This window comes from Crocodylus porosus, unplaced genomic scaffold (assembly GCF_001723895.1).
Source record: "Crocodylus porosus isolate Cpor-Errol unplaced genomic scaffold, CroPor_comp1, whole genome shotgun sequence".
In the NCBI taxonomy this organism is placed as follows: Eukaryota; Metazoa; Chordata; order Crocodylia; family Crocodylidae; genus Crocodylus; species Crocodylus porosus.
The window spans coordinates 2,553,561-2,571,975 of record NW_017728917.1 but is presented as its reverse complement, the minus strand read 5'-3'; the positions used below and the strand labels follow the sequence as shown (position 1 = coordinate 2,571,975).

Genomic DNA, 18,415 nt, shown 5'->3' with positions numbered 1-18,415 from the left:
TCCCTCTTTTATACGTACTCCCGTAACAATAAGCGTTCTCCGTAGCAAGCTCAGCAAGCTGTGTTTGTTGTACAGGGCTATAGTCTGGAAGGCGTTGAATACTTTCAGTAGAGTTAACGGCTCACTATCGCCATTATCATCTGCAAGCACTCAAATTTGCCACTTCTTTGCTACTTACTGCACGTAGTGAGGGCTCCCCGCCTCCCTCCCTCCCCAACACAGTCTCACCAGGGCTGCCATCATTTGATTTCTAGATGCCATTTAAAAACCGGGTATCCTGCTCGTCTGGGTATGTGACATTTAAAAATTCTTTCCTTTTTTTAAGGCAACTTTTAATCTTACCACTAATGTTCCGCTTACCAAGTTCACCCCTCATCTACTTAAGCAAAAAATGAGCATATAGATGCCTGAGTGTAGATGTCTGTATGCAGTCAGTTAGCTATCTGCATTACTCCTCGATTTCCAGGGTGTAACCTCAGGTGATACAAGATGTCATGGTTTAATTGACTTAATTGGAGTCAGGATTAATTGCATTGGCTATGAATCTTCCCCTTAGTGTGTAAAAAAAAACCCATCCATTTGTTCATGTACATGTTGTTCCTTTGATTGGGTCTGATGACTGTAACTACAAAAGTTGATGATGCCTTCTGGAAGTCCAGATCCATCTGAATTACCATAGTGTATGTGGGGGTGGGTGGGGGGAGGCCACAAGTAAAGGACTAGATCCAGGTGCCAACTAAGAGTCAGTGCAAGCGTGCCAACTGCTGCTGGCCCTTCCACTGCTGCTGCCACCACCCAAGGCAAACAGCTTCCTAGATCCAATCCTTTGTCAGCTGTGACAAAGCATAGTTTGCTAATGATACACACTCTTAAAAGTCATGATGAATCACATTTACTGTTTGTAGAGAGAGAGTCATGTTAGTCTGGTGATTTACTGCTTGTGGTGACTTTCAGAAGGAGCCTAGGAATTGTAACCGCTCCTCCTCCTTCACCTAAGAAATGTTTTCCCACTGTAAATGTATTCTGGCCGCATTAATCTAGAATGACAATTAAATATCTACGAAGTACCCAGAGGGGGCAAGAAAAGAGAAGTTTCAGTAGAAGATTTTCTGTACCAGCCTTTGAACTTAATCTATGTCTGATCTCGAAGGAACTGTAGAATAGACGAGAAATAATTTACCAGGGTTAGAATTTGGAAACTATGCTAATTCACTCCTTCAAATCTTCTTTCACATACTGGGATTCAATGAAGAATGGGAATTCTGAAGAAAGCCATAACTAAAGCTCAGCGCTACAACAGGATAGATTTTTTCATTGCTTCAGGGGAAAAAAGTTCTGTAGTAGGAGGAAATTTTGAATATAGATATACTAGTGCATTGTCATGATCTTCAGTCTTGAAACAATATCGGTGTACCCCACTGAATAGTATTTTTATGCATCTTGAAATAAATGCTGTCTTTGAGATTTTTCCCCTAGTCCTATATAAAAAAAAAAAAAATATGTCTCTTTGAATACCCATGTAAGAAGGAGCCTTGCATCTGAATTAGTGCTACTGTCTAGAATGCAGATTTCCTGGCTAGAGTTTTCTTTCCAATAAATCATTTCTGATGTAATAAAAAGGCATCAAAATTCAGTCTGTCATCTCCCTATCATATGAAATGTGTCTAGTTTCCCCCTTTTATGTACTGGCAATGGATGTGCTAAGAGGGCTGGTGGTCAACCCCACTGCCCAACAAAGGGGGAGGCTTATCTAATTCTTACCCAGAGCTGACTAACGGGTGCATGGTCAGACAGTAGGACATGTAAAATAAATGATGCAGCTAGCAAGCAGGCTGTACCAGGCCTCCATTCCAGTTCTTAACAGCAGTAAACATTGTTGAGCTTGTTGCACTTTGTCCCCACAATGCATCAAGCGAGTTCTGGGCTCTGTAGCTCTGGTGCTATGACTCTACCAAGCCCCTCTACCAATATAAGTTACAGGAGTGGGTCCAGAATCCGTCCCAAAGCTATTCATGACAAGGCTACCTGAAAACAGCAGGTATCAATGTCCTCAAGTCTGAACGAGGGAGAATACAAGGAGAGATTATAAGCAGTTTCCCTATGGTTTGCTCTGCTCTTTTCCATCCCAATTGCATGCTGATTACTAGAATAAGAACATATTGTGGAGGAGGGAGCTATTTCTGGATGCCCGTCAAGACTCATAAGACCTGGGCCGTCTTCTGACGGCAGTATCTCTCAGAAGCAGATGGAATATTTTTGGAGGGGGTGGAGGGGAATCACTTAGAAGTTCCATTCACAGGTCTGGTTTTCACTAACCAACTCCCTTAGCACAAAGAGAGGGGGGAAAAAGAGGGCAAAAGCAAAGCTCTTCTCATCTTTCTTGCTGTGTGCAGGGTGAGAGTGAAGGCAGATGTTATTTTATGGGCTTTTTTTTTCTTTTAAGCCAGAGGCTATAGGTCTTGCTGGTTAATCACGGAAAGAAGGATAGGATTATGACACTGTCCCAAATGGTGTCCTATGGTGTCCTAAAGTGCCTGTTTACACTTCTGTAATGATGGATGGCCTCTGCCTGAGCTGTGATGCCAGTCCGAGAGCTTCCAGCCACGACCAGACAAATGAAACGAGTATTGTAAAGCTTTGGCATTTTGTTTGTTTGTTGTCTGTCTGTCTCGCTTCCTTCCTCAGGCAGTGCTGGCACACCAGTGATGTTTAATAAAAACGGGGATGCGCCAGGGCGCTACGACATCTTTCAGTACCACACAACAAACACCACCGCCCCAGGTTATCGTCTGGTTGGCCAGTGGACAGATGACCTACAGCTTAATGTGAGTCCAATTTACTCTTTGCTTCCTCATTTTCCACAGCGTGGAGTAACCCAGCAGAAAATAGGGCTGGGACCTCTGTTACCTTTTTTATGTGGACGTAATTTTTTTCTGCACCATGCTCTGTCGCCCTGTGTGCAGCATGTTCTCACCTAGTGTCCAGTCTGCACTGATTAAAACTGAGTTCTGATGACCTTGCCGACTGTTATTTTTCTTTTGCATATCTGAACTCTAGCTGCTAACCAGGATGGTGGCCTTGTTCCCTATAATGCAGAGTTACTTGAAACTGCTGGGTTTTCAGCTTTCGAAATGCAAATTGCTCTGTGCATCTCCAGCTTGGTGCAAATGAAATGGATTTTTCAGCTGCTCATATATCCCAAGGGTTATTTTTAGGCATTTAGAGATGAGGCATTTCTTACACATGAGACCAATCCTTACGTAACGATGCTGACTTGAAAGGTAAGAAAAGGCAAGCTGATGTCACCGTGTAAAAGAATGACTGACTCTTGTTTGCATCTGCAAAGACGACTTTTTCATCTGTGGAGCATGAATCTTTTTTCTTCATTTTTTTTTTTTTTTTTATTGCCATTAAGAACTACCTACCTACCTATATATATATAATATATGTGAGCATATGAGCAAGTGTGGCCCAGATGAAAAGGTGGAATATTGGATAGTGTACACTATAGAGTATTGAATACAGGAAAAAGAAACCTCTCTGAGCAGAGAGCATATCTCCCTGAACTGGTCATAGGTAAAAACACCCTCTATTCCAGTGTCTCCTATGGGGTGGGGGGGTGAGCATTGTTGGGGAGTTAACAGTCCCCCTGCAACCATGAATAGGGTAGAAAAAAATAATCTAACACAGTAGGGCACTGGATTGGGACTCAGAAGAGCTGAATTCTGCTTTTGGCCCAGTTAGAAACTTCCTGTTTGGTTTTATACAAGTCATTTTTCCTTCCTCTACATCTTTTACCAGATTCACTTAACTGTCTAATTCAGTGCAAACCCCTGTGTGAACATCTCTATTTCAGTGTAGCAGGCAGTTTTCAGTTTAATGTAAACGTGTTCCCTGTCTATTTGAGGTGAACCAAAGGAGGCCACTCCTGTTGTGAAATAAGTACCTATGAAAAGGTTGTCGTTTTCTACTTGAATTTATACCTTTGCTAATAGGAGGACAACCTTCCCAGGAAGTCAAGGTCTTCTGGTGATTTATACTGGATTTCCTCACTGGTAAAAAAAAATCTTAGACTGGGTTCGGCCATTTTTAAACCAGTCTGTGTGCTGACTTTCTGTTCTGTTACAGGTATAGACCGATTTTATGTAACAAAGTTCTGTTCTATTATGGGTATAGACCAGTTTCCAATCGCTTATACCGGTAGAAGTGTAATGTCTGTACCTGGCCTTGGTATGTATGTAGCACTGAAATAATGCAGCCATTCCACTTCCAGTTCAGTTGCTTCCATTCATAAGAGTGCCTCAGTATGGTACTGTCCTGAGCCAAAAAGACATCCTTTATGAAGCCCTTGGGTACTGCAGTGATGAGGACTATTAGCCCTCCCTAAAAGCTAGGATATTGTAATATGCAAATGTAACTTCATCTGAAACATTTTCTCCTTAAGTTTAATTTTAATGCATTCTGGGTCTTAAATAGGTAATATAAGTAATTAATGGCATAGCCAAGGGCCACTCTTTGTACCCGACCATTATATTGCTTTTCCTCTTAAATTCCATACTCATTATGGGATGAGACATGTTTTTTGGCATTTTTCAATCTGCTATGTTTTATTTAAAGCAGACTGCCTTATTAATTTTCAGTTTACATTTCTTTTTTTTCCAAAATATCAATATTTTATTAACTAGGTCCTACTTTGTATAAATTACTCACCCTGACCTATTACAGTCTTAAACAGAAATTAATGGAGCTTGATTTTTTGTTTCTTTTTTTAACTGGTGAAGTTGTGTTGAGCATTTCCATAAAAACAACCCCCTTCACTGAACTTGACTAGACTCTCCTCTATCAGAAGGTTCATTTACTACAGTAACTTCTGTTCTGCTTGCCTGTGTATTGCACTGTCTAAATAAATCTAGGAAGCCGGATTAGTCCTGTTCTCATGAGAACAAGAAACCTTGGCAATTTCAAAGTACTGTAGCTAGGGATTCTCTAGATAAAGAAACTGAAACACTGGTTCTTACTAAATAGGTCCCAAGAGAAACAGACAAATCCTGCAGTTGCCTTGCAGGTTTATTTCTGCAGGTATCTCTGTGGATGTATGCTTTTAACGAGCATAATGATATCATGAAGGATTGTCCAGTGTCTGGTTGATTGGCTCGTATTTGGAAAACCAAAGTTCACCTCCCTGCTTTAGTTAGAACTTCTTGGGTGGCTTTGGCGAGTCTCTTAGGGCAAGAGCCCAAAAGGCACTTAGGCCCTTAAGTCGCAATTTTGGAAAAATTTGGTGAGAGACAAGAAAAGCAATCCAGAAAAACTCTGCCTAACCACTGGCTTCCTGAGAGGATGTAGGCACCTACTTTTCACTAATAAAATACATAAGCACCTAAAATTGTGCTGCTCTACATAGAGGAACTGTCACCACAGGAAGACTGAGCAGTGCGCTTCCTCCCTGTACCTGTTTTAGATTCACAAGCTAAGGCGTCCTGTGCCTTTGCCTCTTGTGGGACCCATCCAGTAGGCATGCTCAGAGCACACTTCAGCTGCCCCAACAGTATCGACTCCGGCACGGAGGCCAGCATCCAAAGCTCAAACCTAGGTCTGCAGTCTGTGTATTCTGCTCCTGGAGTGGGCATTTGAAAGTTGTGCATTATGATACCCAGCATCACCATACCCAAGTCCCTTCGTCTATCGTGGCTTTAGTCAATTAGTGCCTCAGTTCTCCATCAATAAAAGCTACAAAATAGTCCTTCCCTGCCTCACATGAATGGCGGCAATGCATAGGCATTAGTGATTACATGGTGCTTAGACACTAAGGGGCTTTTAAGTGCCTAAGATAAGAAGGCTTTTGTTTGGGGGGGTGGGGGGGAGGATTGCCCTACACAAGTAAAATTTGGTTCTTTCCCCTCATTTTTATCTCCCTTGCATAATTGATGGGCAAGTAGATTTTCCTGTTTAGTTTTCATGACAATATTGCAAGGCTGATTTATATTTACAGATGAGAAACTTTAGTCTTGTATTCAGAATACCTTGGAGTAGGGAACAGGCAGGAAATAGGTACTCGTCTTTGGAGAAATCTGAGCATATTATATGCCCAGTTCTTAAGTATCTTCTCTGTATAGTAATGGAGGGCATAATTTTTTTCTGAAATCACTTGAGTGAAATATCTATTTGATTAACTGAAAAAAAGCTATAAAGTGAATCATCTGAGAGGCTTCTGGTTATCCCGTCTATGGGTTTTGTTTTGTGTTGGTTCTGATTTTTGTTTCTTTTTTTTTTCTTTTTCTGTCATCAACTCATCCTCAACTTACAAAACCACTTGTACAAAGTGTCTGGGGCTGTGTATTTTTTTCAAGTTTGGTTGTTTCTGCACATCTTTGATTTCTCACTTCAGGCAGAAATACTCACCGAAGGCATGTTGCATTATTATGTACATTCATAGGGCTAGATTCTGAGCTCTGTAACAGCTGGATTAAATGAGGGATACCTTCCTTGGCTTGCGTTGAGTTTCTCTGGATTTATGCCACTATCTTCTGAGACCAGACTCTGCCTGACAGCAAGTAAAAAAAAATATCTTGTAACTTCTTACTGTAACAAACTCTGGACATAAATAATGAGTTTTACATGAGGGAGAGAGACAGCAGTATAATCACCAAATCTCCTTATGCTGTGATTAATCTTTAACACCTCAACCAACAATTCCTGGGACTTAAATCACAATTTTGTGAAAATTCTGGCCATGTCTCAGTGAGGATTAAATAAGCAGATGTCTAATTTTAAATGGATTGGCCAGTGTTCCACTAAAAAAAAAAGTTAGGATGCTTTGTTCTCCCTGCAGTCAGGCTCTGATTACAAAAATATCCACCCGCCTCCCACTAAGAGGTCTTGAAAGTACATTCTGCCTCCCTCTGTTTCATGAAGATTATTTAAAGCTTTTCCAGACCCCTTCATACCCTGCACACACATTCAATATTTATATTATGTCTCCTTTTTGCTGCTTGAAATGCCTTACTCTGGATCTGAAATCTTGCCAACTGGAATACCCATTCAAATTCAATCTCTTGACCTGCGGTACATGCCAAATTGCTCAGATTAGAGCTAATGCAATTAGACAATAAGCACTGCTAAACACAGTGATATTTTTCTCTAGAACCAGGTCTGTATTTCGAAGTGCCAGTGTTGAAGGGACATGTGTAGAATACAAGGTACTGCACAGAGAACGTCATCGTTATAAGGAGGAGAAATGCCTTGAATACCTTTAACAGTAAATCCATCATCATTCAGTTACAGTGGAATAGGACAGTATCTCGGGCTGTCAGTGCATATGTTGCACTATAAAGAGGACTGCGGATGTATGTTGCCAAAGGCTATATATTTTTTGAAAATTTACATTCAAGGAAAGAAACTGTGTTTTAAACTCGCCTATTTCTTCCCAGAATGCTACATGTATTGAGAAATTACTCCTGTCAGCTGTTTGTTTTCCCAAAACAGATGAGAGGATAGAGGAATAGAAAATTCCTTGCAAGACAACAGTCTATGGGAGCACGGGTGTTGGAATAATGTCTAAAGTAATATTACAAATTAACTTTATTGTTTGCACTACTGATGCGTACTACTGAAGTTTCTATTTTTTTCAGTGCAAAACTGTTTTACAGTAAAATATATCAAGAGCAGAAAAGGTTATAATCAGCTTCTTCACCAAGCCTCACATGCCGTAACTTCAAATTCACTGCACTAGATTATTTTTTAACTATTGTTCTTAGAGTCGCTGTTTCATCTGTGTTTTAGGCAGCATCAGAAGAACACTGAAAGGGCAAATTCCAGCGGAGAAAAGACATGGGCTCTTTTAAGTTCTTTTTTGTTGCTTGTTTTGTTATTAAAATACCATATATACTCAAAGCCAACAAGGTGTCCCCCAATCAGCATGGGGGGGAAAGCCCCTCAGCTTGGATTCAAGTACAAGCCAGGAGGGCAGGCGGCTACTGTGGCTCCGGCTCCTGCCCTGATCCAGGGTCGGGTCAGAATTGGAGCTGCAGTGGCCACCTGCTCCCTCCTCTCCTCCACACATCCCCTGCAAGCTTTCCCCACTGCCTCTGCCGCCACTGATGCTGCTTACCATCCACTGCAATTCCAACTCCATTCTGGCCCAGGGCATGGAGTCAGGGTAGCTCTGGGACCCATCTGGCCATGCAACAGTGGTGGCAGTGACAGTGGCTGTAGTGGCAACAGCAGCAGCAGTGCACTGTGGCCAGAGCTGCCACCAGAGGAAGCACTACCACATGACCAGCCCACGGTCTGAGCTATCCTGTACTCCAAGCCCATGGGAGTGAAGTTACAATGGAAGGTAAAAGGCAGGGGACAGAGGCTGCATAGAAGGGCAGAGGCTTTGGGGGCAGGTGAGGGACAGAGGTAATGGGCTAGGTAGAGTTGGGGCACATGGCAGTGGGTGCAGGCACCTCAGGGGGTGCAGGTCTTAGGGGCAGGCAGCAGAGGGAGATGGCAGGGGGCACAGTACTGGGGGGGAGGACAGGTGCCAGGGGTCACAGACACCTGTGGGGAGAGGGATAAGGGGAGGGACAAGGGGCAGGGATCAGGCTGCTTGCCTCTTGGCTGCTTAATAATCTTGGAATTACCATTGGGAAAGCACAAAGCTAAGTAAAACCTAAGGGTGCCTATACATGTGCAGAGAGGCTGCTCCAACACTCTTTAATTACAGCATGTCAGAGCAGACTTAATTAATCAAGTCTGATGGAGCATGGTTAGTACTGTGCTCCAGCAGACTCAAGTGTCATGTGTATCAGTGTCCCTGTGCTGAAAAATGATGGCAGGGACACTTTACCTAAAGCTCATTTGACAGGCTTTAGTTGAAGTGCCCTCACTTCTATTTTTCAGCGCAGGGACACTGATACGTACGTTGCTTCAGGTGCTTCGTTAGAGCAGCTCTTGGAGCCACGCTAATTAAAGCGCCCCCGCCTCTCCCCCCCAGCACTCCTTGGAGCATGTCTACAAACACCTTAAGAGACCTGCATTCTATTTCCATAGTTAGAAAATAGTATAGCATTTCAAAGGATGACCCCTTAATTTAAATAAAGTAGAAGGCAACTTAGCTAATAAAGCATGTTTTAATAAGACTGGTAGTAATTCAAGTTAAGTATGCTTCTTGGTTTCAACCTTGCTCCAGGTTGAAATCTGGACCCTATTGACTAAGTAACAAGCTCCCACTGACTTGAGAGGAACAGGGTGTCCCCCGTGCACCCCTATAGTTTTCCCATTTTCTGTTGGCTACAAGTTTTTGGAGTTGCTGGTCTTGTTCTATATGTCTGCTACGTAATAGGTAGAACCATGCTTGAGTAGAAGAGGGCTGCTGGGATATTTGAACACCAAGCTCCGTGGACTTTTCCTTCTGTGACTTAGTAAAGAGTAAGAAAATAGTATAGCATTTCAAAGGATGAGTATGCATTTTGGACATTTAGATCCTGTACATTGGAGTATTAAGCATCCGATTTTTTGATAAAGAAATCCATGTGATTTTGTTTTTTGGTTTGTTACCCAGGGAACAGATATGCTTGTAGTCTCATAACATTAGTTCTGTGGCTTGTAGTGCTATAGAGTATTTGGCACTTAGTATTGACAAGCGATGAAATAGTTACAAAGGAATTATTCCTGTTGTTTAGGAGTACTGAATATTTTCCTCTAGCACCTACCATTTGTTTTAGTTTGATCATCTGATTAATGCTATTCTTCTTGCCTGTTAGTGTCTTTGCAGCTTGGCTCATTTTGTTTTAATTGCATAAGCATCTTCAACTTGTCACATTCACTCTTCCAACTCAATGTTATAGGCATAAAGGTACTACTGGGCACCAGGGTATTGATCAGACTTCACAGCATATTCTCAGGATGACTGAAGATGGTGTACACTGATTCAGTAAAGACCAAATGGTGGATAACATGTCCTTCTGTCCATTTTTGCTTTGGTGGAGGGTTTCTAAGATATTTCTAACTATTTCCTAGGCATTATTTCTAATGCTCTAGAAATAGTTAAACGTCTCTCTCTAGATTTGGAATGGGCTTCCAAGGGAGGTGGTGCTCTCCCCGTTGGGGGTCTTTAAGAAAAGGCTGGATAGGCATCTGGCTGGGGTCATCTGACCCTATCACTCTTTCCTGCCTAGGCAGGGGATAGGACTCGATGATCTGTTGAGGTCCCTTCCAACCCTAGCATCTTTAAATGTAGATAAAGTAAAGATCTTTGTCCACTTAATTTGTTTGCAGTTGGATTATTTCTGTATTCAGGAGCCTCAAGTTCACAGTGATAAAAAGTATAAACAAATCAGTTTTATTTAGAACTATGCCCTCCAACTGTCAATTTAGTGACATTTAGATATGTGTAGCTTGAAACCCGACTGCCACTAAATGGAGCCTTTTACATTCAGAGCTGGGTGCTTAGAATTCTTTCATTGTTCAGAATCTCCTCCAGCAATAATTGATGAATTACTACAATCTTCTACACAAGCACTTGGAAGATTAATAGTATTTATAATTATCAATATGGTTCTATAAACATGTACATTAGATAGACCCAACATCCCCTATAAATCCTAGTTTTGCATTGTATGTAGCCAAGCAAATCGCTTTATGTTTATTAATAGACTCCACATTCTTTGGGGAAATTGTTGTATTGCATTATTTTCTTCACTGCGGGCTCTGGCAGTATTTTAGAGGAAGGGGAAGATGAAGAGAATTCAGCTTTTCAGTAAGCAAGATTTACGCACTGTAAGAGTCTCACTGATTTCAGGCCTTTTGCCCCCACATAGAAGAATAGAAAGGAAAGACTAGACAGAAAAACATTTTCTTCTCCATATCTCTAAAACTAGCATCCTGAAGTGTCATTTCTAAGAAAATGATTGACAAACAAATCTGTGTAAGTTGCATATTGCAATTCAGTTACCCCCAAATAGAAATTCAAAATAGCTTTGTAATCATCTGTGCAGTTTATGCAAATCCTGGATACTTCAACACCTATTGAATCTATTCGCGCTCAGACTAATCTGTTTAAGTGCTGTAAACATCTCTCTTACAGAATTTGGAAATAAATGTTATGAATATCAGGCTAATGAATAGAGTAATTAAAAGTCTAACCTTCTGGCAGGAACCTATCTGTACCTGACACTTCTGGAGAAATATTCAGAATAACAATTAGAACTAAGCAAATAATTTCCTTAGTGAAGTTTGATGTTCAGAGACATTCCAGAAACAGATGGTTACTTTCCGAACTAGATGTGTTCAAATGTATTGCTGCCTATCTTTCTTAAGAGTGGAACATGTTGAGAGCAGAACAGAGCCTTCAGACATTTTTGTGACCATGGAAAATCTGTACTGAGCACATAAATTGAGATAGTTTACAACCTTGTAATATGACTTCATTTGGGGTGAATTTTCAAGGTACTAAAGGTACATCTCTGCCCTACTAGCAAAAGGTTGGGGATATCAAGTTATTTTAAGTAATGGAGGAACAAGAGCTTCTCAGCAAAATGGTTGAACATGTTTTTTTGTTGTCAGCTAAACAATGTGTTTCCTCCAATATGACTGAGTCATTTTAACTGAAGCTTTAAAGAATTCGGGCATAGCCTGTATGGAAAATTACAGCCAAAACCATTAAAGCTTGGTAAAATGTTATGCAACTGAAAATCAGAACTTACAATGGGAAGCAGCAGGTAACCTTAACTATGGATACCACCTGTAATAAGCATGCAGTAGCTATATATTGATATGCAAATATATAGAGGTCCTGTATGTGGAGACATGCGCATTCATCCACCCATGCACACACAGTGTAGTTATTTTGAACTTTAGTATCAGGTGGCATCAAGCTAGAGAGACTTTAAAATTATAGCTTCAAGATTGCAACAAGATTGATAAGAAATTGGTATCATTTTCTCTTCTCATTTCAGTTATTGTCACATAAATTGGTCTATGCAGTGTATTTCCCACTCATTATAGTGTGTAATGAGTTGCGGAAATGGTACAAAGGTGTTGCAGTCTTAAGGCTGAAATCTCATAAGTAAGATGAAAGGTTTACATGGGATATGTATAATTCAGGTGTTAGAATTCTCATTATGTAAATTCAACCAATTAGATTGGAGCATTGTTTAATTTTAAGCTTAAAGTATGGTTTTTTTCTTACTTCATTTATTTATTTAATTATTTTATTTATTTAACACCGTCCATTGATTCAGCTCCTCATTAAAAAATAATATATCTTAAAATCTTTCATGAAGTCAGATAGATTTCTTCACATTTATTCAAATGTAGTTTACAGGATAATTACATCTTCGGAGGTTCAGTTATATCCATAGACAACCAGTTTTAGGACTGATAGATTAAAAATGGAAATTTGCCATTTCCACCTTGGCTGTATTTTCTGAGACCAGGTACAGACGTTACACTTAACTCACATTTAAGTACACAGAAAACACTTTAAAGCAGTAACAGAACAGACGTTCACAGCATTTGAAGTGCTTTAAAATGGCAGATCCCACTCTAAGTTAACCCTCTATGGATGTGGTATTAGATTAAAGCACTTTAGGTTGTAGCGCTTTTTGAATGTCTGTACCACATCCGTGTAGGTTGCATTCTGCCACCATCCCGGGGGGGCCTCACTGGGCAGTTTGCTAGCCTCAGCTAGTGTTTGTCTGCTCTGGGCCAAACAGACAAGCCCCCAGTCTGAGCCACCCAGTCCAGCCCCACCACCAGGCTGTCACAGAGAGGAGAAAGGAAAGGCTTTGTTTCCTTTCTGTGCAACCAGGTGGGGTGTCGAGGGATGTAGCCCCTCTTCTGCACAGATTCTCCCCCCACTTCCCACCCCAAAGCTTTCAGGCTCTGGTCTTGGTGAAGGTTGGGCCAGGTCCACACAACAGAGAGGTGTGGTAAAAAGCTGGCCGGGCAGCCCCATCCTGTAGTTCCTGGCTGCAGCTGCCAAGAGGCTGGGGTGTAGGGGAAGGGAGCCCCTCTGCCACGAGGGCTCCCTCACAGCTTGCTGGCTGGGTTCTTGGCAGGGGGCCAGGCTGAGTCAGCATGGCAGGAGGGCTCCCTCCTTCTCTCCCCCTCCCCAAGCCTCCTGGCAATGGCAGCCAGAAGTTTCAGCACAGGGCTTCCAGACCAGCTTTTCACCATGCTGCGGGGACTGAGTGGGACTGAGGGAAAGGGGGACCTGCCCCCCCGCTGCTGCAAGAGCCCCCTCCCACCCCCCCACTTGTTGACTAGGGTCTCAGGGTGGGAGCTGGGCTGGGCCCACATGGCAGTGGGAGTGGGGCAGGGCTGGCTCCAGTAGCCTCCTAGGAGGTATGTGGGAGTGTCTCCCACTTGCTGGTCTTGGCCAGTAGGTGCAAGCACCAACCCCCGCCCCTCCCCCACCCCAAAGACAAATGTCTGTTTAAATAAAGTGTAGTAGTTAGAGTGCTTCTGCTAGGGGCTTTTTGAACGTCTGTACTTAGCCAGAATGATTTCTCAGTATTCTGTGGTTCAGCCAAGGCATAGTGAAGTTCAGGTCAAGTTGTGGCAAACAGTAGTAAAATCAGTCCACAAAATCTACAAGGTCTAACAGAATTGTTATCATTTGTGTTTTGGAAACATACTTTAGTTCTATATTTCTCTTTTTACAGTTCAGTAAACCCTTCTGGAACTTTTCAGCAGGCTGTGCTGTCCAGTATGTTCTTAGCCAAATTGTATATCATTTAGCCATAAATTGAAATTGTACCAAAAATGTTTACTGTGCTACTAAAACACATAATTAGGATTATACACTTTTTCGGCCAAGGGGATTTTTCAAATCATTGCCTGCTGAATGACCATATGCTTGTTCCTCAGTTTTCCATCATATTCGTACGGCATACATTAACAGGCAGCAAGACAGAAATAACAAAATAAGTGTTCACATGTTGTGATTATGATCTCTCTTGTTACGAGATGTGGATTGTAACCCGGCAGAAAAGACGAGACATAAATGATTATTTTTTGATAAATACAAACACTCAAATTATGTAATTATTCGTATAACTGCCATGTGAAATACAGTAGTTATGTTTCAGAGAACTCACCAGAAAGGTGCAAAACCAGTTATATATGCATTCAAACTAATTATTAGCTGAATGTTTTCAAATAAGCTATTGGGGTTTAGTTTCCTTGCTCTCTTAGAAACCGCTGGGGCTTGGATGCCTTGCTCCTTTAGACTTATTCTCTGATAATCTTGACTGACGTGCAGTATCATCTAGAAAATGTTTCAACTCTCCTTGAGAGCTTCTTTCAACACACACGTGCAAACAGTCTGCATATAAAGCCAATTAAATCCAGAAACCCTTGGGAGCAATAAGATATTAAGTGTAGTAATGAACACATATATGCAAGACAAAGGGCAGCTTTGGTCTCTATCATGTTCATAGGCAGCCTAAAAAAATTATGCCATAGATAACACAGTGTATTAGAAAATCCATGTATTAAGAGGAAGCTGTGCCACAGGATAAGCTTACATGCGAAGCACAAGAAATCCTCTTATGTTGTCTGTTTATTTATATATAAAATCATTGATGGGGGGTCTCTGCATTCTACGAGTCTTTGATACAGTTTAAGATACATAAATTATAATATAAAATGATGTAGTCATAATATAGTAATATACATTTCTCTGCACCTGCCACTCATCTGCAAATGGGAGAATATAAAAGTAACCGGCCAGAGATCTACCCACGCAGGTGAGGACCCATGTCCTCATCCATGAAAACCATATTGCATCTCTGTCTTCCCTAAAAGTTGTCTAGGTAAATATATCTACCTAAAAATCAACTGCTTTAAACTACTTCAGTCTTAATTGGGTGAGTAAAATCACAAAACCTGAAGACTCTAAATGGAAAATATCTTTACAACAGTCACTCTTTTATTCATCTGGAATGCATACTTTGACATCAGTTATAAAAAGGGGTGTGAGAGCCATTTAAAACTCTACAGATAAAAGTAGCAGAATCACACCTAAGAAATTAGTAGGCATCCCACGAACTCATAGACAGATGAAGTTACGAACACACATCTGCATTCTGCATTAGCTTCAATTTCGAGTAGGTAAAACCTTCAGCTCACATAAACCACACTGAAGTGGTACATGCTCAAAATGAACAAGACATAGATCATGGTAGCTACAAATTTGTTTGTCACCTACCTTCATTTCGTAGAGGTGCAGGGAGCTATGCAAAGTGCAGAGCAGGTGAATATTAGGCTTCCGGTGGCCTTTATGATATTGCCATAAGAATGCTGGTCATTGTTACTTACACAGTCCCTGTGGCACATTATGCTTATAGCAATGCATTAGTAGAAGGAAACTCAGCAGGACATTTGTGTTCAACTGTTTGTTATCATTAGCCTTTAGGTTACACCATGTGTTTTCCTCCTCTGAAAGAAATAGACCTTCTTCATTCACCATTCATGAGACTGTGAGTCTTTCAAACTCGGTTAAAAATAACAGACTACAAGTTGTCAGAAGACAAATGAAAATAGAAACAACTGCCATATAATATATTTAAGTATTCTGTGTGTCGAGCAAATATTAACAAAGTAATTGCTGTTCCTTTTGTCTCCATATGTGTTTGAAGAGCTACTTTTATGAGATAGAGAAGTAACTCCAACAGAGAGCAAAGCACAGAAGCTGCAAAGTATGAAACTGAAGAACAGCTCTACTGAGAATATAACAAAAGGTTTTTTGTGCCATTGCTCAGCCATGACAGTGGGAAATTCTCTTTAAAAACAAAACAAAATACACTTTTCTAAAGTGAGTGAAGTTTCAATTAAATGCACCCATAGAAGCAAGTAGGACAGAGTGGCATTGGCATATTAAGACAGTATGTATCGGTCAAAGATGCTGTGTTGCAATAGCCACTTTTTGGTCTCACTGCTTTGTAGGGCCGTCCTAGCAAAGCCAATGAAGATTGGTTTAAGACTGTAGAATGAGATAATGTTTTGGTTGGGCTCCTCCTGAGTGAAAGTAGATAAAACATACATATTCATATTAAGTCTCTAAGCCATAGTAAAGCTATTTATGTGTGTTAGTATACACAATCCACTGATGACCATGAGGTTATAGCTGGCGTGGATTGTAGTGGGAGGAAGATAGCCATATTATCCTTGCTAATGTATTCCAGACCCTAGTAACAGAACTCTGTTTAACTTGCATGTAGCGTGGTTGCCGAGGGCAAAGAAAACGAGGATGGGCTTTTCACCAACGGTAGTATATGTTAGCAACTGAAGCATTGAGCTCCAGCTCAAATCAAAAAAGGCACTGAAGTCTGCAGTATGTTTTCCTTTTTTTTCTAATAATGGGAGCCTTTCAGAGCTTTACCTTGCTACTTTCTGCACGCATTTGGTGTCTTGCGGTTTTAAAGATTCTATAAAATTATTGAAATGTGTTCTTTAATATTTGCTTCTGGGACTATTGTTCATGGTAGCTATAATTTAAATGTATCTTAAAATGCACCGCTCTTGGCATTAACCCATAACTTACAAGATTTATGATTAAGCAGTCGTGCATTGGCTGAATAGCTAGGAGCCTATTCTGTTGGAGAATTATAAAGCTGACAAACTAGAGACAGTAATCCTTGTATTACGCTTTGCAAAGTCTCCAAGAGCTGATGTTCCCTCTTCTACACTTTGGACTTTGTTTCGATTTTTGGCACACAGGGAAGTAGTTGCACACACATACACACACACGTGCGCACACACGCGCAGGTGGGAACATTTGCTTTTTCCCATAGCTGGAACATCAAGTAGCCTGTGGTAGAGTGGTGAAGAAGTTAATTCATGTATGTGCAACTGCATTTCTGTGTAAATTATTGTAGGTTTCCAAGAGCTACATATTGGAACATGTGAAGGGTCTGAACACTTTAGTATATTATAGCAACAATGGGCATGTTTCTGTTGAAAATTATAAGAGAATTCTCACTAAAATACATAGAATATAATCTAGCAGTGGACATTGTTATTTGATTAGAAGTTTCACTGCACGTTGTTTTGGGGGTTTCTTTGTTCTTACGTGCATTGAAAAATAGTGCATAAAGGCCTGAGCTAATACCTGCTTAAGTAAATTCCTTTGTGAAAACAGAAAGTGTGCGTTTTCCTTAACTGAGAAAAATATTTTTTTGAAAGGAAAGGTTGTTGGGTAGGAGAAACTTGCCAGCTAGAGCTGCACAGGGATGGGAATGCAGTAGTTAAATCTTGCACATTACACTGAAAACTGACTGGAGACAATGTGAAATGTCATTTCTTCATTGTTATCGACTCATTTTGCCCAGGTGGAAATATATACTAGATGAGCTGCATTACCTTAGGCTTGGCAAAGTGAATTAAAGTATATCAGCTTTTGGCAATTCTAAGCATTGATATAATTTTCCTGGGGATCTAAGAATATGACAAGGAGAAAATGTTTTTATGTACCTAAATGCTAAAGGAAACCAGCCTAGCAGAACATGTAAGAAAAAATATTGCATGTATTCAAATACATGAAAAAATAGAAGTTTCAGTTGTAATGTTAAAAAAAAAACAAAAAATAGATCAAATATATAGCAAAAGCCTTATGCGAGTTAAGAATTCTTTTCTCATCTCCCTTATTATCCTTATAAATGTCCATGGAGCTGTAGGCAAGGAGAATTACGATCATACAATGAGTAACATTTAAGCAATAGATGGCCAAACAGAAAAGGATCCAAGCTTTTAAAAGAGCTAATATTTTTTTCTCCTACTTACCTTTTCTTTAGTCCTCTTTGCAGGTCAAATTCTTTCCTAGCAGCAGATATATTCACGTGACAAGTACTTTGCTAGATATTCCACAGAGAATTAGCAGGTTGGTTTAGCTGGGGAAAAGGAGGCGGAGAAGATATTCTTAGTTCTTACAAGGGAATGGAAGAGAAATGACTCTTCAATGACAGATGAATTTCTACTAGTTGACAAAGTTCATTGAGCCCATTTGCAAAGATATATGTGCAACACTGCTGGTTTTTCTACTGACTAAGCATCTGCTTACCACCAGAAGTCTGGGATATTAGGATACTCACCCAGATTCCTTACAGGTTGAACATTAAGTAATTCAACAAAAGGGTAGTTCTCTAGGGACACCCATTGTAGTACACGTATGTGACAAATCATATCACTGATAGTAAGTTAAAAAATAAAGCAGGAAGAAAGCATTTATTAAGTCTCATTTGTATTTGGTAACTGCATGCTTTAATTTTGGGTAAATACTGAAATATTCAGTAGATCTATTTCTCCTGCTTGTCTCCAACCTTTTAAAGACACTTATTGGAATTCTATGCGTCCTAGTCACAAAATGATGAGCAGGAGCATATGGGTTCAGGACCTGGACTTGTCCCAGTGAAAGAGCAGGAAAAAT

The 18,415-nt window shown here is 40.6% G+C and overlaps 1 protein-coding gene across 3 annotated transcripts in view; it reads left to right on the top strand.

Moving 5' to 3' along the window:
* Positions 1-18,415, top strand: part of GRM7 (glutamate metabotropic receptor 7) — a 532,223-nt gene that overhangs the window by 366,838 nt on the left and 146,970 nt on the right. For all 3 annotated transcript variants that reach the window (XM_019536596.1, XM_019536595.1, XM_019536594.1), the window contains one exon: positions 2,686-2,825. In XM_019536596.1, coding sequence (XP_019392141.1) covers positions 2,686-2,825 — 140 coding nt within the window. The remainder of the gene's footprint in view (positions 1-2,685; positions 2,826-18,415) is intronic.